This window comes from Denticeps clupeoides, chromosome 13 (assembly GCF_900700375.1).
Source record: "Denticeps clupeoides chromosome 13, fDenClu1.1, whole genome shotgun sequence".
Lineage (NCBI taxonomy): Eukaryota > Metazoa > Chordata > Actinopteri > Clupeiformes > Denticipitidae > Denticeps > Denticeps clupeoides.
Window position 1 is genome coordinate 10,478,010 of NC_041719.1, and position 21,589 is coordinate 10,499,598.

Below are 21,589 nucleotides of genomic sequence, written 5' to 3' on the forward strand. Positions count from 1 at the left end.
GTGAATTTACCCATCAGGCAGCCTGCTCTGTGTAACAGCCAGCGGGGCCAAGCTGAGGAACTGGGTGGACTATTTTAAGCCCAAAAAAGGCTATGCGATATCCCCATGATCAATTGGCTGCAAGATAAACCTTGTGTAAATCCTTCCTGTGTTTAGAGAGCCTCGCGAACTGCCACAATTCAGCACCGTCCTCCAGACTCTGTGGCCCTTGTCTGGGACTAGAAGAGCTATCGCCAATTTTAGATGGTTTTGTAATAATGCCCAGTGTAATTTGACCGTCTCGTATTCCTTCCTCACCTGTTACACCTCTTGTTAAAATGGCCGGCCAGTCATTGCAAGCACTGTAATTGAAGAGTGCCTTCATTTATTAGCTTCCTTCATTTTGGTTTAATTTTGGTTAAATAATTTAATTAATTAAAATTTGTTTAAATTTTAAAGTCTGCTCCTGAAAAAAGTCATCACAATGACCAGGCTTTTTGAAATATGATTAGCACTATTGCGTTAAAGCTTTTCTAGTTTTGTAAGCATTTTGGAGTTATCATATGATGTTTGGAGTAATCAGATGATGTTTACCATACCACCCAACCCCATTCCACACACTTTAAGGCAACATTCTTCTATTTGGAAGTAGTTCTTACACTTATCTGCAGATCCAAGTTTTATTAGCATCTACAGCATTTTTAAAAACATCTTTTAAATACAAATTATGAATCTCTTCAGTTTTACAAAAACATGAATCCTTCTGTTCAGCAGTAAATTCTGGCAGCACTGTGCATTCTAAGGAGACTTGAGACATGCTGGATAAAAGATCATAAAAAGTTGCCTCCTGGTCCAAAACTGTACTGTGTGTCCCATAGTTAACAAAGCAACATTGTAAATAATGCTTCTGAAGTTGCGTAGGAAGACCCAGTATCTTTTGATTCTTGTGAAGCCCACTTATTTTTGTCCTCGAGCTACAGTAAGACAACACATTGAGAGAAGCGCTCCTGAATGCCTTAAGTCATTGCATGAGTGTCCATACAGTACATCCTGTGGCCAACGCTTTTGCAATGGCACACCATCTTAGCTAGGTTGGCACGCTAAAAAAACAACAACAAAAAAAGTCATCTTAAACAAATAAAAAATGAGTGTTGAGACTCTGAGAAGTTATACATAGCTGACATTCTCATCTGGCTTGCAGTCCTCGTTGTCTGCCAGCAGTAAAGAGTCCAGCAGGACGCTGGTAGATGATTGTATGGGCTCGGGCCTTCTCCGCAGTGGGCTTTGGTAGGTCACTGGACTTATACCATTCTTCATGCCGTGCTTCATGAAGAGCTTGGAGTTCTCTGCCACGGATGAATGGAAGGTGATGCGAGAGAGAGTCCTACGTTGCACTTTTAAGGGCCTGGAGATGTTGCTGTAGTTACATGTGATATAGCGGGCAAAGGCATCACGGAAGGTTTTGTTAAAAAGTGTGTAGACCAATGGGTTGACTCCAGATGCAACGTAGCCTATCCACTCAAAGATGCCAGTCAGTCTGGACACTATGTCACTGCACGTTGTACAGAGAACTGAAGTCACATTTGTGATGAAGAAGGGACACCACATGACCACAAACAGCAAAAAGACAATCCCCAGCACCTTGGAGGCTCGCTGTTCATTGCTGAGGTTTTGCATGGATTTTTTGCCCGCAGTGGACATTCTGCGCATCGCAATCATCTCCCCAGTGATTGGGTTAGTGGGACTACTGGGCTGCTTGTCCTTCTTCTGTGCCTCCAGTGTGGCCGTTTTCTCCGGCGGAGATGAATGGTGCTGCTCTTGCTGGGACACAGTACATATGTTGGGCCTGGAGTATCGCTGTGTCACCTTTGACCTGAGCATGTAGGCCTTCTTACGCAGGACCTGTATGGTCAGCAGATAAATCACCATCATGACAGTGAGGGGTATGAAGAAGGCCGACAGCGAGCCAAACACGATAAACTCTCCGAAACTGTCTGGCTTGAGGAGACAGGTGTGGTTTTGGTTGAACGTGATGTTGTTTGGATGATCCAAGATCCTCAGGCCTTTAATGGGTATAGGGATCGCGATGCCTGTGAGAAGAGAGATTAGATTGTTTAGTTATTGTCACAGCTGCACATCCAATAATACTACAAGGCCACGATCCAGACAGACTACCTTGCTAGTCAAACAGCAAAGTCTTGGAGAAGAATAATCACTCTCCACTCTCATGCTGATACACTTGACCTGACGTCTCATCAGTTTGCCACTACAGAAATCCACAGGAGTTTTCTGGCATACAGAGGGGGGGATTATTTTCTTGGCAAGGACCTCAGATAAAATTCTGGCTGATGATCATTTGTCAGCTTTAAGCAGATGACAGTACAACCATTTCCAACCAGGAGACAACGTTTTTTTATATAAAAAAAAAAAAAATTCTCCTGCATTCTGTGAGTCCCATTGTTTATGAAACACCTATGCCAGGTGTTAACTGGCATATAGAGATTTTTTTTTTTTTTACCTTTCCAAGCACTGCCTTGGTTTTTTTCCTGTATTTCGGAGACTCAATTAAATGGTTCAATTAAATGAGGACTACATCTCACGAAACTTAAATCCCTTAAGTCAACTTCTACTTCCCAAAGAGAACCCAAAAATTTCTAAATCTCCCACCTTACAGTCTACTGTGTAATCTTTTGTATTAACTAACATTGCTAAATTTGCATTTGTCTGTATACATTTAAATAACTTAAAATGAATTTTTAAAAATGAAAAAATGAAGATATAAAATTAATTCTAAACTGTTCATTTGTCCCAGTCACCTGCAGTGATGATCAAGGTGAACCAAAGTGAAATAGAGCATCCAGGTCTTGTGGAAGTTGTCTGATTTAATGCTTTTTTCCCCACCAGTAAACAGACCATCAGTTACAGATGAGCTGTTTTTGGCTTTGTACTGAATTGCTCTCATAACTTTACTGTCATTTTATTTTTGGCTCCGCGAAAACACCACGGGCTGTAGCCTTGTCCTTAGCCTGACTGCTTGTGAAGGCCCTCAAGGTGCTGTGAAACCAAGCTGGCAAACGTCGGCCAAGGTGTCGGCCGTGCTGACCCCAAAGAGCTCTGGCCAGGGAATCCGTCTGGACCATGTGTTAACGAGAATAACTCGCGAAGTGTTTGGTTTCGTTCTCTCCAAAGCCACTATACAGCAGGCTCCAGAATCATTAAAAGCAAATCAGAGTGCTTGTATAAATAAGGGTTCACTGGTCAGTGGCTGGCCAGATTAAAGCTGGGGATGCTGAAGTATGCTTAATGTAGACAGATTTCAGTGAGGAAATAGTGGGAAGGGTCATTAATCAGAATAATGTAAACTGATTCGGGACAGGACTGAGAGTCTCGTGTAGTGTAGTACATGATCCCAAACAGCATTGATTTATGATGCTCTGCCAGAATAAAATAATTTGTGTCCCAGGTTATTTTGCTAACGATGGGCTCCCAGGACTCACGTGACGGCTGCTGGAACAACAAGATTCAGATTCGGGAGCAAACACTTTTTGAGTAATCGCAGGCTGTTTGCAGTCAGGGCTCTGCAGTCTCTCATGTTCTGCCTTTGTTCTGGTCTCCCACATGTCATTTCTGTATGTCAACTTTAATGTGATGTTTTAATTGCTCATATAAACCAGCATTCTGTCCTCTTGATCCAGTTAAGTGCTCGCATTGCGGTGACCGTGCTGAGCTGCTGGTCTTTGACAGATTAGACACTAATAAACTGTCAGATCAATCCACATCGAATCTCACAGCTTTCATAACACCAGTTATTGCTATTATTATAGCACTTATGATTTACGGCCAGCAAACTGTTTTTTGCTTCAGACCAACACTTCATAATGCAAAACAACTCTCAGAATAAAGCCATCTGCTCTCTAAAAGCTGACATTGGTTTACCCTGAAATATAGTATTTACTCTATATTTGAAAAAAACATTTAGCACTCTCGAGTTCATTCAAGTATGAATCATTTGACTTGCTTACCAATTGATATGAACCACACTAGTGCAATTTTAACCATGGCTTTGGTGCGGGACTTGTTCTGGCTGTGCTGGATGGGCTTCTTGATGGCGACATAGCGGTCCAGTGAAATGGCGCACAGGTGCATGATGGAGGCGGTGGAGAACAGCACATCCAGGAAGAGCCAGATGGGGCAGAGGAACTCCGGCAGTGGCCAGTCTGAGTCTGTGACAGGGGCAATAGACAGGTCACTCACCCTGGACGCTAATGCGAAGGGTCTGATTTAGACACATTTAACCCGGTTTCTTGTACTATAGCCAATAGGGTAGTGTTTTTTTGTTTTATTTTATTAATGTATTTTGTTGTCTTTTAAAATGAGGATGTTTATTCAGTATCTTAATACCTCTTTCCTCTAATTTCAGCCTCAGTTTTTATGTTTCCGGTTTTATATATTAATATAAGTTGCTGTGCAATTCATGGCAGGATCAAAAATGGCTAATATTATCTTAGATACATTTTTGGGGTCTTTTGCAAACTCATACCACATGTCGTCTATACAAAAAAAAAAAAAATCTAAAATGTCTTGACATTATGTCAAGGGGATTAATTTAGGAAAATAAGTGATTTGAAATGCTCCTGGAGTTGGGAACCCATTTGGTCTCTGCCTTATAACCTGTGGCTCTCAATTTCCGTTTGCTGTCTCCCATCACTGTTTATTTTCGTCCCAGACGTTAGACTGGCAGCTAATTGAGTTGAGTTTTTATCATAATGTGGTTAAACCGAAAGACTGAATTTGGAATGTTTTATCTGTTCAATAAATGTCATTTCCCACATTTTAGTGCATGGTTATGTTTTTTTTGTTTTATTTTTTATTTTTTGGTAAGTATGAGAAGTGATTAATGTTACTGTAAATATTTCAGAACGCTAATCCGCTTCAAGGGGAATTTTATAGCTTTAGGATTTTTGAGCTGTTTCATATTTTTCTTTGGGATTTTTAAACTAATCGTTATTATTGCTATCAAGTCAATGTACTTGGGTATTTTGTAGACTCATAATTGCAGGCATCTGCTTAACATCAAGTCATTTTTTTTGTTCATGTGTGTAATTTTGGTCATGCATTGTCTGAAGTGGCACACAGCTGAAGCATTGTTAAAGGTCCGAAGTGCATTTTCCTGACGTCTTGAAAGCCGTCTCAGTTATTGATGATATAACTAAAAGGTTCCTTTCTGTGGTCCATTTCCTTTGGCACAGCAGTTTTTCCTTTTCCGAATATCTGCTGCTGTCTTTCCAGTAACTTTATTTATTCTAAAGTTTTTTTTTTAATTCTTTAGTAATTGTTTGTGCGTGTGTATGTGTGTGTGTATATATACCATATCTTCAAAAAGTTGACACTGCCATGTGTAAATCCTAAACGATGGGTTTAATTTACTCCGGACCTCATCAGTGTGAGTGTCTCCTCACTCTGGTAAAAGCACGGTCATGAAGTGTTTGAGATGGCAGAGGCATACTAATTGTCTTCACTTAGTGAGAATTTATGCTTTTGGAGAAAGCAGTAAAACTGTTAATGTCAGGCCTAAAACTGTGTGTGTTTAGTTTATATGGTTGAGTTTAAATTGTGTTTTTTATGGAGATCTGTTGGTTGATATTGACATGTCAATTCAGCCTAACAATAGTAATGATGAGTTTTAAGTTTTATAGAAAAACCTGAGATCACATTACATACAGGATAATGAGAACAGTAACACACACAACAAAAATGTTGTTTACAGTTTAAAATCTAAATTTGATTTAGACATGGATTTTTTTAGTCAAATTTTATATCATAAAAATACTGACATTTTATGCTTATAACCCATTGACTGCTGACCTCCAGCAAATGCTTTTTCCAAATTGATTTAAAAGTAGTATTAAAAAGAATTTAAGATATCAGCATGGCTGAATGCCTTGAGAAAGCATAATTGGCCCTCAAATGTTAAAACGGCAGGTGGTGGAGTTCCTTTTTTTTTTTTTTTTTTTACGTTGTACGAGTTCAGGGCATCCTTTGCTCTTATGTTTTGGGGGGTTTCGCACGTTTTTTTTTTTAGAATTGTGTTTGTGCAAGATGAACAGAGCAGCTGGTCCTGTGCTCATTACAGTCGACGAGCAGAAAGCATAAACTAATGAGCGTGCTGAGCCTGTGACTGCAGTGCCCTGCTCATCACCTGCTTGACATCCTCTTTGTCTTTTTTTATCAGTGCCATGTTCAGCCTATGCTGTTGTGGTGGTTTTCTTCCCTTATATATATATATCTCTGTCCTCCCTTAATGTGTTTTTGTTCTGCGGACCCTCGTGCCTCTCCTGTTGGCCGGGGGAAAAGAGCGTGGCGAGTCCACATCTGCTCCACAGCCTCTCGTGTGTGCGACTCGTCTGTGCGCATTTACAGCGTACGCTATCGCCCTCCGTCATCACCCCAGTATGGATGTCTTTTTAAGACCGAACTGATGTCTGACCAGATAAGTGCCTCTCCCTCCTCCTTTATGCGCGCAGTGCGCATTAAAGATCAATTGACTTGAAACTGAGTTTCACCGCCGGTCCACTGCTGCAGCGGCACATGTGGTTTCTATGCAGATATCACCCAGGATCAGGTTCTTTCCATGCAACAAGTTGGCGAGGCACATGGCACAGGCTACGGCACACAGTGCACTACTGGTTGAAAGCCGAGCTGGAAAACCGAACTTTGTTTTTCTCAATAATCTCGCAGCTTGACGTAAAGATGTCTATTTATGCTCTTAATGAATGCTCTGTCTCGCCACTATCTTGATGTAGATGGCCTTTCTGTAAACAAGCTGGGCAGGATGGGAAAATGTTTACACGGGGGCTTTATCAGAAGGCTGGGAGGTCAGAAAGATGTGAATTCATAATTTTATATGTGCAATGTTTTTTTTTTCTTCAGCTGTTTATTCATAGCGCTTTTTAGGCAGCTGAGCCATTTGACTGGTGCCTGGGTACCTGGTTGAGGGTGTTTGGTGAGGCATCTCAGTTCTGAGGAATGTTTGAACGCTCCTCTACTATTTTGACATTGTGTCAAATCCATCATTAAGCAAAGTACTTGGGTGGTTCCAGACATAATCACTCATCCTGCATTTTTGTTTACTTTGGTGAAGTAGGAGTCTCCCCTTTTTTCATAATTTACTTGATTTATAATTTTTTTTAAACTGGCATATTTTACCTTTTTCTTTTTTGGACACTACATTCAGTCCTTGTTTCAGAAATGTTTTGAGTTTGCACTTACTGAACAGCACATTTATCATCGCCACTGGCATCACCAGCAGCCCCACCAGCAGGTCGGCCACAGCCAGGGACATGAGAAAGTAGTTGGTGGCGTTCTGGAGCTTCTTCTCCAGGGACACGGCCATGATGACCAGGATGTTGCCGCCGATAGTGGGAATAATGACCAGCAGAATGAGCAGTGAGGCCCAGTGCAGAGGTTGCTGGGACATGGTGCTGTGGCAGACCGGATTCGGAGGACTCGCTGTGCTCTGGCGGTCTCCGTAGGCTTGGCCAGCATGGTCATAGGCTCCTAATGAATGTAGGCCCGCACCGGCTCCAGCTTTTGACCGACACCTTTTGGCATCCACTCCGGTCAGATGGAGCACTGTACACAAATTGCTGGTTCTGCACAGTGGGTCTCCTAGGCTTGGTCCCGGGGAAAATCCATCAAGCTACTGGTTGTGTGTCCAGCAGAATGATGCTGCTGTTCTGTCTCCTGACTCGTGGGGGTCTTGTTCTGCTGGGAGACGAGAAGTTGATATAAACACTCATTTGCAGACTCGTCCCCTGGACAAGTTCAAAACCGAGGCCAGACTTATCAATAACAAATGTTACTGTCCCCTGTCCCATCATTAGTATTCCTTCCAGATCACAGGAAGCACTTAATTATTGAAGTGGCTCTAATAGTCAGTTCTTTTGTAGTCATTTTGTTCTGCCAGGCCAGGTTCAAACCTGTCTCACAATATTAGTCCTACACTGTAGAATTGGCAGTATTTAAACACCCTGTTCAGTAAGATGTAACATTGTAAAATGTTTAGAAATTGAATTGTTATATCAATTCTATTGATGAAATGTAGGTATATGAATTATTAGCCATATTATGTATCATCCATAACATTTACCAGGTTATTTATTTTTCTCCTCCTCTTAACTAATTTTTGGTCTGTATTCCTTTTTTCTTTTTCGTTTAGTTGTGAGACAGAATCTATACATTCCTTAGGAATAAATATTTCTATGAATGTCATTGCAGCTGTTCAGGTTTTACTGACTAGTAGCAAAATGAGAATTGAATCGGTACCTGCACCCAAAGAAATGTTACATCCCAGCGGTGTTCCTCCACGCGTCCTAGAGATCCTCTGCCATGACTGCGTAGCCTTGTGGTCCCTTCACTTATCCCAAATTCACTGTTCAGACGTGACTTCCAGTTGCTGCTGTTTTTATAGAAATACGTCCTGTAGTCAGACGGGAAAAATTGTATTCCAATATCTTCTGCTGGGGGCTGGCAGAGTCTTAAATATTATATCACTTCCTTGTTTTTCATGGTGAAGTAATCCCTTTGTCCTGGCAAGCTGGAAGAGTCCCCAGTCTTGCTCCGCATCACCTATTCTGTTCACAGGTTTCGAAGTTTCAGGCGTCTCCGTCCCTCCCGTGTCTGTCTGTCTCTCGCTCTGGTTCTCCGTTATTCGTTGGCTGCTTCTCTCTCCCCCCTCCTCTCTGTCTGATGAATGTGTCTGGACTGGATTTGTGCGAGTAGTTCTGGGAGGTGGTTTCCTTCAGTGTGGCGCTTGTACTGTTTATATTTGTCACACTGTGTTGGGGTCTGGGGTGGGCGGGGGGATCCGAGCCGGAGGGGGGTGGGTGGCGGGCTGCGGACGCGAGGTGCGGTGTTATTGTTCACGCACATGCCGTGCCGTAACTCCCCGATGTCTTCACTTCAATCTATTCTGCTGCTGATTCCCAGCTTTCCCCACCCGTTACTTTTCAAAATGTGAATTGATTTTTTTATTCTTCTATAAACATTTATACAGCAAGAGGGGAGGGGTGGGGGGTAATGAATGTGTGAAAAGATGTACCCCCCCACCCCCACCCATACCCAACTGCATCCAGAAGAGGTGAAGCATAATTTCTATTAGGCTGGTCTCATTCTACCTTTAAAACAATAGTGCCGTGTTCCTTGTGGTTTGTTTGGTGGTCCCTAATGAACCACAGCACTAAACTCACACCCTCTTTTCTTTTTCTCTTTTCCCCCTCTCTCCTCTTCCTGATTATTTTTGGGAGTCATACTGCATAAGCTTAATCGGAGTGGTCGTCTGTGGAAAAAGCTCTCAGACTGGAAAGTGACTGTCTTTAGCATTTACTTTTTTGTTTCTATAGAAAATATTTTTTCCACTACTTACTAAATGAACTCTACAATTGATTCTTTAGCTAAAGTCTGGCATCAGTGCAACCAAAAAAGGTCAAAGGCTGCAATTATTTAGTTAAGTCACAACCTAATCCCTTTTTTGTCAAATGTGAGAATATTATTGTAATTGCAAATCTTCAAGCTTGACTGTGACTATGAAGGAATTCAGCAGGTTAAAAAGTTTAATGTAGGACTAATGTTTGCTAGGTGTTTGCTAAAACGACAGTAAAAAAGAGGTTTGTTCAGTATGTATATAACCTCAATTGCTGCTCTGAAAGAGATTCACTCTATCCAGCAATATAGTTGCAACATCATAAAGATGCAAATTAATGAAACAAAGTACTTATTTAAAAAAAAAAAAAAAAAAACCTGCTCAGCAACACTACAGCTGAAAGCGAAGTCCAGTACAAACTGTCTGTGCAAAAATTAATGAAAAATAACTTAAAACTTGTAAAATGTTATGTGTGTGAGTGAGGGATTGATTGATTTTTATTATATATACACACACACACACACACACACAAATATTAGCATTTTCAAATGAGAAATGTCTGTGCAATTTCCACAACGTGTGCATATATTAAAAGGAAAGCCAGTTTGTCGGACGGAGGCACAATCGTTTTTTTTTTTTTTTTCTCTTCTCCCCCAAAGTGAATCGCTCTGTGACTGAAGGTATTCGGCATGCGCACCTGATCCCTGCCTTGCGCGGAATTGATCCTGCCACATGCCACCCTCTGTCGAGCTGCTGGTGGATGCGTGGTGCTGGAGCATGGAGGGTAAAATGTTTTGGTTTGGTGGGGTGAACGCAGGGATGGACGCCTTGGATTACGCATGTTAACTTGACGTTATGTTGACTCGACTTTGAAATTTTATGATCCAGGGACTGTGGAGGTAACTGACCTGTGTATTTCCTCAGCTCAGTTGAGCCTTTTAATTGTGTCATTTGACAATGTTATTAAATTGATTTCTTTTTCTGTAAGACCTTTACTGACTCCAAATCCCTGCAGGAAATATTGGAAGGTGATTGCTATCATGCGCATTGCCCCTTCACAATCAAGTTAATCTCTGTCTCACTGTCAGAACGAGCCTCTAAATCCTGAGTGGTGGGTCTAGATTAAAGCCCTTGTGCAGAAATCGAGGAGTGGGATAACGGCAGAGCAGTGTGGCCTAGCGCCAGTTTAGATTAAGCAGTGTTCCGGTTAAAGGTTAAAGGGAAGAAAAACACACACACACACACACACACTGACTATCTGCTGCCTGTCTAATATTGTGTTAGAGGCCATAATGTTCATACTGGAAGTCTGAATTATCAGTCCATCAGCCCATTTTCTGACAAATTGATGAACCAGTTCATTACCTCCATCTAATTGTGCTCCAGGCTTTTATTTCTGAAATTGTTTTACTGAACACTTGGGCTTGCATAAAGGAAATCAATGCTACATTTAAAATACATGCTAAATATTCTTCTTTAATTAAATGTGTTCATCGAAGGAGCAGGCCCAAGGCGTTGTGCTAACATTTCCAGAAGGTTTTGCCAAGCTGTGCTCGTCATGCTTCATTAAAATTGTAACCCCCACACCCCCTCCCCATCTTTTTAAAATCTCAACTTGAAGCGAACGCAGTGGGAAAAGTAATGAGTTCTGTGACAAGTCACTTTTCCTGAGTGAGTCCACATATTCCTGCTCTTTATGGCCCTTTAAAAAGTCTTTAGTCAGAAAATCTCGTCTGAACACCACAGCAAAAGGGCCTTACGTGGAAACTCTCTTAAAATACATTTCATCGTGTGTGTGTCTGTGTGGGTTTTTTTTTAACTTGGCTGATGTCCAAAAATGACACTTATTCTGATAGTTTTTCATGTGGAAAGTCTCAAATAAATCCTATTGCATAGTTTGTTGTCTAATCTTTAAGTTGTTGCGCAGGTTCCTTTAGTTTGGCACGCTTTGTATTCAGAGTACATTTTTACACCTATAATTCATTTTGTTGCTTTGAATGAGGTGTTAAGGTGTAAAACTTGGGGAGCTTCCACCTTGGTTTGGTTTGAAAAGTCCAAGCGAGCCATAATGTCATGACAGTGTTCATTCACGTTGCTTTCTGTGCGGGTTCAAAGGTGCAATTGCTAAGACTTAAAGCATTAAAAATATAACTAAAATGTCCAACGGAAGGTTATATTTTTTGCCAAGATATTTGCTGACCATGCTAATCAGCTAGCAGCAGCGCGCCAGTCCACTGTAGACCTCAAGGGGCAGTAGCGAGTCTGTGTAGAGGCAATTCTACACTCAGTGGTGCACGAATGGAGCACCTGATGAGCGAACGGATTCAGACTTTAAAGCACTTGAATGCTCGCGATGATGTAGGTGGTAGTAGCCTAGTGGGTAAGACACTCGCCTATGAACCAGAAGACCCGGGTTCGAATCCCGCTTACTACCATTGTGTCCCTGAGCAAGACACTTAACCCTAAATTGCTCCAGGGAGACTGTCCCTGTAACTACTGATTGTAAGTCGCTCTGGATAAGGGCGTCTGATAAATGCCGTAAATGTAAATGTAGTCCCACCCAGTTTCGCCTGCCGCACCCTTCAGCCGCTCACCAGACCAACTGCGGAGTCCCGGGCAGGCTGGGAGAGCTGTAATCACCTAGTGTAAATTGTTTAAAGAACCCTTCTTGACACAGCTGCCAGGGCTTGGGACAGGGGGAAAGATCCCGGAGAGGAGGTTCAAAAGAACCGTAAGACAGACTCCTGTTAACTCCATTAGAAGGAGTGTGTAATAGCGAGGAGAAAGTGAGGGCTGACATTTTGAATGTGCTGGCATTGGTGTGGTGGCTGACTTTTCAGGTAAAGGTTTGTTGCGGGAAGTCCACCGTAAAGGTCATCTGATCATTCCAAGCATCCATGAGTGCATCGTCCCCCTGTAAAACCTCAACACCCCTTCGGCGAAGCGGTGCTGTTTGATGCCGGCGGTGATTAATTGCGTGCTTCCAGTCACGTTGGGCCAAGCCTGCTACAGCCTGCCCAGTTCCTGACAGCGTCCTCATCTTTCTGTCTGACTCGAAGGAAGCGCAAGACGCTGCCAGCTCCGACTCCCTCAACGGCGACAAGCATGCTGTCGCCACCACCGTTTCGTCCGCACAGAAGCTGCCATTTACATTTCATATGAAAAAAAAAAAAAATCTCCGCATTCTCCTCCAGACCCCGCACCATAAGTTTTCAGTTTTTGCTAAATGGTTGGGTGTTTGTTTTCCATGTCCCCCTCCTCCCCCCCTGAGGAAATGTGTAACGGGCGGGGAAAGTATTGGCTCCATTAATCACTGGCCACCGATTCCAGCACGCGGCAGAATGTTCCACTGCACCCCAAAACATTTTATTTTTTTTTTTTTTAAATAAAGCTTTGAGGTGTGAATTTCTAGAAGGCGACTCCTGCAGCGAGCGGCATAATGGCCACGCTCGCTTTGGATGACAAACCTGCGGCCCTGGCTGCCACCTGTCACTTGTGCAGGGGCTCATTAATTAAATTGCCGCAGTACGATCCTGCTGTGTATGTGTAATTCATTCATATGAAATGTCAGCTCTGCGGCCTGTTTATGTTTGATGTGGCTGCTCACGTTGCCAAATGCAGACCACACAGCGCATTAAGGCCTTTATTTGCTGGGAGGCTGGGCAAGAGGAGTGAGGAGTGTGCATATTTTGAAGTTTGATCACATGTCTGTAGCACTTTTTTTTTTTTTTTTTTTTAAACCCAAATTTGCACTTTTGCTAAATTCTGTAGCCCAAAAACCTGATATAAATAAATGTTTGTTGACTTTAATTATGGACTGATTAGATGTTGGTTTGTGCAGTTTGCCGATTTAGCCATTAAGCTGCATATATTGTGTGTGATCTATGCAAAATAATGCAATTTCTCCTTGGTGTTCCTGCCACTGTGACATGGAAGTCTGAAGGTTCTGCTGCCCTGACGCTGCCGGTATGTCTGTGTGTGTGTGCAGGACCCCGGAGCAGTGCCCGAGCGTGGTATCCCTGCTGTCTGAGAGCTACAACCCACATGTTCGCTGCGGGGCAGCCATGGCCCTGGGCATCTGCTGTGCGGGCACCGGGTACAAGGTGAGTCCAATCACGGCGTCCTCTCCTGTCAGCTACAGTGCATCTGAGCAAACGCAGACTCCAGTTTCCTGATTCCTTCAGTGCCAGTGACTTGAATGAATGGGAAGACTATAAGACAGGACTAAGCAGTGCCCTACAGGGGCCATTCTTTTACACTGAGGGTGGGGTCTTCAGATACTCCAATCATAAATATCTTCCACATGAACACAAAATGTTTTTCTGTTTGGAGAACAATGTTTCCTGGCTATATGAACTAATTCCTCAATATAACCAGGAATTGTACAAATTGCATGGCAATTTGAAATGTAATCTGGATGCTTTTATATGGTTTCAAAGTAATCGCACTCTTCTTAAAAAATAAAAAATAAATAAATATTTATGGAGACCTTACCGTGTTTCTGGTACCTTTCCATTGTGGCTTCTCCTAGGAATTTGCATGGCCTTTAATTTGCATGACCCTCAAACTTTACTAAGAAAAATATACCTGTATTTGCATGTCTGACTGAGACCCAGTTTGCCACAGTTAAGTATTCATGGCAGATATAAGTGAAACCACTGGCATATATTCTGATATGGACAGTTGCAACAGTTGAAATGTTTATGGGGCTTAAATAAATATATTATTGTTTATTTATATAAATAAATAATAATTATGATTAAGTGGGTGTCACGGTGATGTGAAATGTTATTTATCTCTTTCCAAAGCTCTGCAGTTTCAGCACACCCCTTCTGCTGTCAAGTGTTCTGCTTGAATAATTGCAAAAGAAATTGCCAGTGTTTGTCATCACCAGCATCCCATGCTTAAGGTTATGGAGACCAGAAACCAGTCTGGCCTTTGACTGTGTTTGGGGGTGTGTGCACACACACGAGAAGTTCAGCACATCTGCGATTGGCACGTGAATGTGGCATCTGCTGCGTGGCCTGATTAACTGGCTCTCAGTGGCTCTTTACCTCAGAAGTCACTCAGGGCGATTAATCCAATTTCAGCAGAGGAATTCTGACCCATGAAATTCATGAGGTCTCAGACGTTACTTCGAGTCAGAGCACAGTGCCCCAAGGATGACTGCCGTCCGCCGTAAACGCTGTTAATGAACTGTTTCTGTAATCAGGAAAGATGTATGAAATATAATATTGAAATAGTTTTGTTACCGGTTGCTTTTCTACTTCGACAGTGGTTACACTTCAGAGACCACTTTACAAAGAAGTGAATGAAAACCAATGGACCCCCTTGTCCTGAACCTAGGAGCCTGGGAGATTTCCATGATGAGGCTTAAATGTGGATTTTAGATAAATACTCAAGATAAATGTTTTATGCTGTGTTCCATTTGCCGTTGCGATCTGAAAATGACATCACATTTCCTTTTGGAAAAACCAAGATCCTGAGCATTATGAATTCATAACATAACAAAAAGTGCTAATAAATGCTGTAATGCTGTAGCAATAAGGTTATAATGTTTATGGGTAACTTGGGTGACTTTCTTGGTAAAAATACTTTGGGTCTTTTGGGTCAATTTGATGCATATTCATGTTAATTCAATGAGTGCACTGAGATTTAGTGGATTAATGAAAGTAGATTTTGACCCCATCAGACTCTCTCAGCAGGATTCCAGTGATTTGAAAGATGGTGCTTAGGTTCCTCAGCCTGAACTCCTACAACTGTCTGCCTGATCTGGAGATGGTGTGTGTTTGTTTTTTTCCTTCTGAACCTCCTCCCCCAACACTTGTCTCTTCATGTCTGACCTGGCGAAGGGGACCGAGTCCTTGGTTCTTATATGGGTCACACATTACATTACAGCAGGCACCAGACCTGCATTGTATACATATTAGGCTTGAGTTATTTTTGCTGGCAAACACATATCTACCGCATGCTGTGCCGTGGCGGAAACTGCCTAGCAAGGCCCCCCCATTGTCATTTATACGGCAAATACCATTCGCTGTAGGACCTTTACCGGCAAGTTCTCCAATTAGTCATGTTAATGGGTCGGTGTAACTTAAGAAAATGCTGCTGCAGATGTTTGATGATGACCTTAAAGTTCAATCGAATGCAAAACACATCACTTTCAATTTACCTAGCTAATTATTGTATGACTCCCTTTATCTGTGTATTCTGAAATCTGTTTGATTTATCATATATTGCATTCTTTCAACACGGCCAAATTGGGATGCGGCATCCTCTCCGGGGTGGGTGAATGGAGCTCTGCTTCATTTTTCATTTTCTCTGAACTTGGAATTTATCAATACTGATTTCAGGCAAGCGGCTGCAGTGTGGAAGTCAATGAAAGAGAACAAACTGGTGTTCCACTGTGTGTGTGTGTGTGTGTGTGTGTGTGTGTGTGTGTTTCAGCCAGGCTTTTAGTGTTTAGTTTAGCCATTGTTTCTGCCTAGCCTCTCTTGTGCTCATGTTCGCTCTGGCCCGAGGCTTGGTGCCAACCTCCCTGGCTGGCACTCCTGCTGGGTGTTTGACTACCTGGGAGCCTTCAGCTGCTAAGAGCCTCTTCCACTGGAAGTCCTCACAGTTCCCCACATGTCAATCAGCCAGCTCTTGTGTGTGTGTGTTTTAGGTGTGAGGACACCTAGCACGGGTTTCCTGTTGATTTCTTCAGTTCCTCTGGCTTTTACATCTCCAGACAGAGTCCAGACAGTGTCAGTCTCTTTGCCAATCCCAGAAGTGGGTCACCGGTGGTTGTGTTGATGACATGTGTGCGTTTGGGACTGGTGTAGATCTGGATGATCCATCCCTCTCTTCTGCTTCACAGACATTACTTTAGCGGTTAACTTGTTACCTCACATTACACCAGGAATGCCATAATGAATCTCTGAAAATTTTAATATTGCAGAAGCAATTAATTAATGGTATGCTCCCAAAATACATGGCTGCAGTTGGACCTTTTTGTAGCTCATGCCATGCTCAAATAATTAGAAAAATTTGATGTCTGAATTTAACTCTTTGGCTAAGTAATTTAGCCTATTTGAAAGTTTTTTTTTTTTTTTTTTTTTTTTTTTTTGTTTTGTTTTTTTTTTACAAAAGCAAATTACCTTTCTCATGATATTCAAGTTTTTAAGAGACACACTTTCATTTAATCCCCTTTAACCGGCCCATACATTCAATGATTTATTGAAAATGTTTGTCAGTTGAAACTGAACTGCCTTGCAGATATGCCTATATGCCACATGCCTATACGGTATATGCCTATGATTGACGGTGCTGATTTTGATGGCCGGTAGTTGAATAGTTTTGAATATTGCTCTGTGTAATTTGCTTGTTAGTCTTACTAAATAGATCCTTCATTTTTTGGGTGGCATAGGAAGCCATAAACCTGCTGGAACCCATGACCAATGATCCAGTCAACTATGTTCGACAAGGAGCGCTCATCGCCTCAGCCCTCATCATGATCCAGCAGTCAGAGGTCACATGTCCCAAGGTCAGTAAAAACCTTTTTTGTCTCATTAACAATTAAAAGCAAGGTTAGGTGCGGGTGGCTCTGTCCTTGACTGCAGTTTGTTCTGCAGGAGCCAGTCATAGATGCATTCTGTGTGCATCATCATGTTAGGTGTTTGATGAAAACCATTAATCCATGAGACATGAAGGTCAGGTACTATCAGTGGAACAATGAAAGGCATTAATGCTGTGGTTGCTCCTAAATTGACTAATCAGAGATTTCTTGTTTTAGGGCATGAGCTTCGTCTGTGAATTATGCTCAGTTTAAATGGCAGCCTCAGAGAGAGGAAAGGGAATTCTTTGCCTGATCAGGTTCATGCAGAGAAAATCCATAGACAGCTCAAATCCGTAGATGAGAGAAGAATTTGCGATTGGGCATCTGAGGGTTGGGGAGGGTGGTATTGACTGGTGCACAGGTACCAGTCTGGAATGTTTGGGTAGGATGTCAAGATCAGGGAATGTTGCAGCTCTGTATACCCTGGTCTTTGTCATGGTCACATTAGGTCTGTGGAAAGATCTTTTTCTTTTCTGTGGGGTGCTGCTCTTAATCACTCTGGGGACTAAAGATCTGAAGTGGCATGAACATGTGGTTCATGACGTCTGTATGCAGTGGCAAAAAAATTAACAAAAGAATGCCTTTTCCAAAAAAAAAAAGAAAAAAAGGTTGTCTGATTCATAGAAATCATGAAAATTTATGACAGACGAGATCCAATAATTAATTTAAATTTGGCGTGTTAAAGGACAGATGCATGTACCTGTGTGTTATAAAAATCATTATTATTGTGGGATTTTATTCAGCAGTTTCAATGTCAGCCGTCGTTTACTGTGCGACAATTTCTGTATGTAAAATATTTTCGGATGAGGTTCTGACTGCTTCTGTTGCTTTAATTTTGATGCAGGTTAACCAGTTCAGGCAGCTGTACTCCAAAGTCATCAACGACAAGCATGATGACGTCATGGCCAAATTCGGGGCCATCCTGGCCCAGGGCATTCTGGATGCAGGTTAGGGTCTGAATGAGGCTTTTGTTAAATTGTGCCTTGTCTTGTAGGAGGTTGGTGTACGTTTACAAATCACAACTGCCTTGTGGCCTTGGATTCAGGCCTCTGTCATGTGTGTGTGGTCTGTTGTGCTGCAGATCATCAAATCAAGAGTTTGACACATGCACATGTGTGTATGTATGCATACTCCAAAATGCAGTCATATATGCTTAAATGCTAACAGTCTAACACTGGTCTTTGTGTATCAGGCCCAGAGAAAGAGCAGTGCCCTGAGCAGCTGGCAAAACATAAGCTGCCAGGGCTGGGGGGGACAGACAATCTGATTTTTCGAATATCTCTGCATAAGGCTTTGTTTTTTTGTATGTGGATGAAAAATGTGATTTGAAAATGTACATTGTTTTCTTGTTGTATGTAGTCCTTCGTTGGATTGGTAAAAATCAGTGTAAGGTGTGTGTGTTGGGATTCAGAAGGTGGATGAACATTGGAGCCAACTCTCTAATGTTGCCCATGAATCATGGCCATGGTGACGGTTCACAACCACACCGGGTTGATGAAGTGCCTCTCCCAATTGCAGAGTACCGGATAAGATTTTGGAGGGGGATCAGCACCCTAGTGCCTGTTATACACACACACACACACACACACACACACACACACACACACACACCCACACAGTCCTCCTCACGTAGCTGCCTGCTTAAAGAGTGAAAGGGTTTATCTTATCAAAAAGTATGTAAATCATGTCTTAAATCCAATATATATATATTTTTTTCTAGATAAATTATTGTTATTTCCTTTTCACTTTTTTATTTGTAGAAATTTGAAAATTGAAGCATTTAAATTCAATTGTATTTATATTGAGATGTTTGCAATTAAGTGCAAGAAAACCTCATGGACAAAGTGGCTCTCAGTTTTACTTATTGTCTGTTAGCATCCATCTGGCTCGGCTCTTAACTGAGCTGGGAAGGCATCGGCCATGCCCAGAACACCCAGGTCACCACTACAATACATTACGAGTAACACAAGAGCGCCAACCCTTCCTGTGTATCTGCCGTTGCCTCCTTCATCCTACTTCCTTTACATCTCAACACCCTCCTTTTTCCACAGACTTCTATTATTTCGACTCTCCTCCCCTGCCTTTGGCCCTGACCTTCCCATCGTAGCTTAATTGCAACCCGTCTCCACACCCCACACTGAGCTGCTGCCTCCGCTCCTATCACCCCCTTCTTTGTTTTAATCAAGGTCCAGCTTTCTGTAATTGATTCCAGTGCTACTAATATTAGAAATGACCAGTTGAACATTTTGGAAGCTCTTTGTCTCGGATTTTGATTTATTTTGGCGGTGATTACAGGAAGAGGGAGTCAGTAGAAATAATGGTTTCAAAAAGCACCTTTGACACCTTTTTTCTTTTGTGCATCTACAGGTGGTCGTAATGTCACCATCTCCCTGCAGTCTCGAACAGGGCACACACACATGCCGTCAGTGGTGGGCCTCCTGGTTTTCACTCAGTTCTGGTTCTGGTTTCCACTCTCCCACTTCCTGTCTTTGGCCTTCACACCGACTGCCATCATCGGCCTCAACAAAGACTTGAAGGTAGGCGGCGAACACATCCCCTCATCTCTTGTAAATCTATAAGCTGTAGCTAATAGGTAAGTGCCTCTGGGATTTAGACATGAATGGGTCTTCTCATGCATCAGTGATGAACGTGGTCTCAATCAGCTGGAGTCAGCTTTTTCAGACGACATTACATGACCTCGAGGGTTAGTGCTAGTTAATTAAAAAAAATGGTTCGAAATTCGATTAGTAAAATCGAAACCCCTCATAAGACTGTGGGCTCCATCTCACGTCTTAAAGGTGTAGATTTTCCGCGCTTGTGGGACAGGCTTAATGTAACATATATCACTGAGAAATGGTTTTCTATTACCTATACCAATACAATTTTCCTCCTTGTGAAATAGTCTCCGGTGTGGTAGTAGCCTAGTGGGTAACACACTCTACTATGAACCAGGATACCCAGGTTCAAATCCCACTTACTACCATTGTGTCCCTGAGCAGGACACTTAACCCTAAGTTGCTCCAGGGGGGGACTGTCCCTGTAACTACTGATTGTAAGTCGCTCTGGATAAGGGCGTCTGGTAAATGCTGTAAAGGTAAATGTGAAAAATATGCCATTTATTTTTCTGGTTTGATTTAAATCCAGCGTCTATTCTCTGCACAACCAGAGTGTAAAAGACAGGCAGCATTTCCTCATGAAAGTCTCATAATTCAGCACAATTTTGCTTTAGTAACTTCAGAATGTGGCTCATTATTCTGAATTGTTTTTATTTGCAATGTATGTAAAATTGTCTGCTCTTTATGTAATGTAGTATAGTCATTACATCTTTTTTTTTACTCTGCATATGTAAATGTATTTCTCATGGACACAAAAATATCACAAAGATCATCTTGCATTGACTTTACTTAAAAGTGGGAACGTTCTCAAAACCACTTCTTGTTGTGCCCAGCCGCCCTCTTAAACCTAAAAGCACAAATTCACCTTAATAAACAGCACAGTATGTTTTGTTTTACAATATTGTTACCACCTACCCCTGTGTTCATGCAACTCTGGTAATAATAATTCAACTGCTGCTTAATTTCCCAAGACACTTAGTGTTTGCAGTTCTTTTGGATGACCGTTAGATTTGTGAATTTTTCACAATAACTTTTTTTTTTATTCATTGCCCAGCTTTAATGTTAGGGTATAACATCACTGATTCAGACCAGGCTTGCAAGTTGCCACCTCTGTAATCTGCCAGTCTTAGACACACACACACACACGACTGCTAGATGAGTCTTTCATGTCCCAGGTTCCTGTGCAAATCAGGAACAATGAGGCTGCCTCTCCAACACCTGCTTGTATCAAGCATGTGCCAGCGGAGATTTTTCTTGATGTTTTCACGACAGGCATCATTGTCTTGCTCCAGCGCCCAGCCTCTGCTGTGCCAGCATGGTTCTATTGTTGGTCTGTAGTGTAGTACAGTCCCAATGTGCCTTCTTCCTAGTTGTGGATTTCTTTATTTCAGTAAAGAAGAAGGCCCTCTTTTGAAATCCTTGTTATCTTCCCCCCCAATCCAGATGCCAAAGGTGCAGTACAGGTCCAACTGTAAGCCGTCAACGTTCGCCTACCCGCCCGCACTGGAGGTGCCTAAAGAGAAAGAGAAGGAGAAGGTCTGTTAACATCCACCCTTCCTCTGGTGTCCTCTCTAAACAGAGCTGCAGTGTAACCCGAACATGACCTTTGAGGGGATGATGAATGTTTTACGTTAGTGACTCATTTTTTATCCGTCAAGAGAGTCAAAGCGCTTTGCATTCATATACATTTATGAAAGACAAAATAAAGTGTGTGTGTGTGGTTAATTCTTAGGGTTTTCTCTATGTGGCAGGTCTCCACCGCAGTTCTTTCCATCACAGCAAAAGCCAAGAAGAAGGAAAAAGAGAAGGAGAAGAAAGAAAAGGAAGAAGAAAAGATGGAGGTGGTAAGTACAGATGTTTGTGAGGCTCACACTGTGTGTATGGATATATGTGTGTGTGTGTGTGTGTGTGTGTGTGTGTGTGTGTGTGTGTGTGTGTTTGCGTGTTTGCACTGAAGCAGACGACCCCACTGTTCTC

At 42.2% G+C, this 21,589-nt stretch overlaps 2 protein-coding genes across 4 annotated transcripts in view; one reads left to right on the top strand and one right to left on the bottom strand.

The window, feature by feature from the left end:
- The window catches only part of psmd1 (proteasome 26S subunit, non-ATPase 1), a 30,700-nt gene that overhangs the window by 7,015 nt on the left and 2,096 nt on the right, over nucleotides 1-21,589 (top strand). The window contains exons 17-22 of the mRNA XM_029000596.1: nucleotides 13,389-13,503; nucleotides 16,809-16,925; nucleotides 17,842-17,944; nucleotides 19,365-19,534; nucleotides 21,056-21,148; nucleotides 21,364-21,456. Coding sequence (XP_028856429.1) covers nucleotides 13,389-13,503; nucleotides 16,809-16,925; nucleotides 17,842-17,944; nucleotides 19,365-19,534; nucleotides 21,056-21,148; nucleotides 21,364-21,456 — 691 coding nt within the window. The remainder of the gene's footprint in view (nucleotides 1-13,388; nucleotides 13,504-16,808; nucleotides 16,926-17,841; nucleotides 17,945-19,364; nucleotides 19,535-21,055; nucleotides 21,149-21,363; nucleotides 21,457-21,589) is intronic.
- Nucleotides 751-8,760, bottom strand: htr2b (5-hydroxytryptamine (serotonin) receptor 2B, G protein-coupled). Of its 3 annotated transcripts, none has more exons than XM_029000598.1 (4): nucleotides 8,305-8,760; nucleotides 7,249-7,743; nucleotides 4,002-4,202; nucleotides 751-2,069 (listed from the first exon to the last, which is right to left on the bottom strand). In XM_029000598.1, the coding sequence occupies exons 2-4, from the start codon at nucleotides 7,454-7,456 to the stop codon at nucleotides 1,147-1,149; spliced, it is 1,332 nt and encodes a 443-aa protein (XP_028856431.1). In that variant the 5' UTR covers nucleotides 7,457-7,743; nucleotides 8,305-8,760; the 3' UTR covers nucleotides 751-1,146. The 3 variants fall into 3 exon arrangements, with proteins under 3 accessions (XP_028856431.1, XP_028856430.1, XP_028856432.1); XM_029000597.1 differs by having other exon boundaries at nucleotides 7,249-7,746; XM_029000599.1 differs by lacking the exon at nucleotides 4,002-4,202 and having other exon boundaries at nucleotides 7,249-7,746.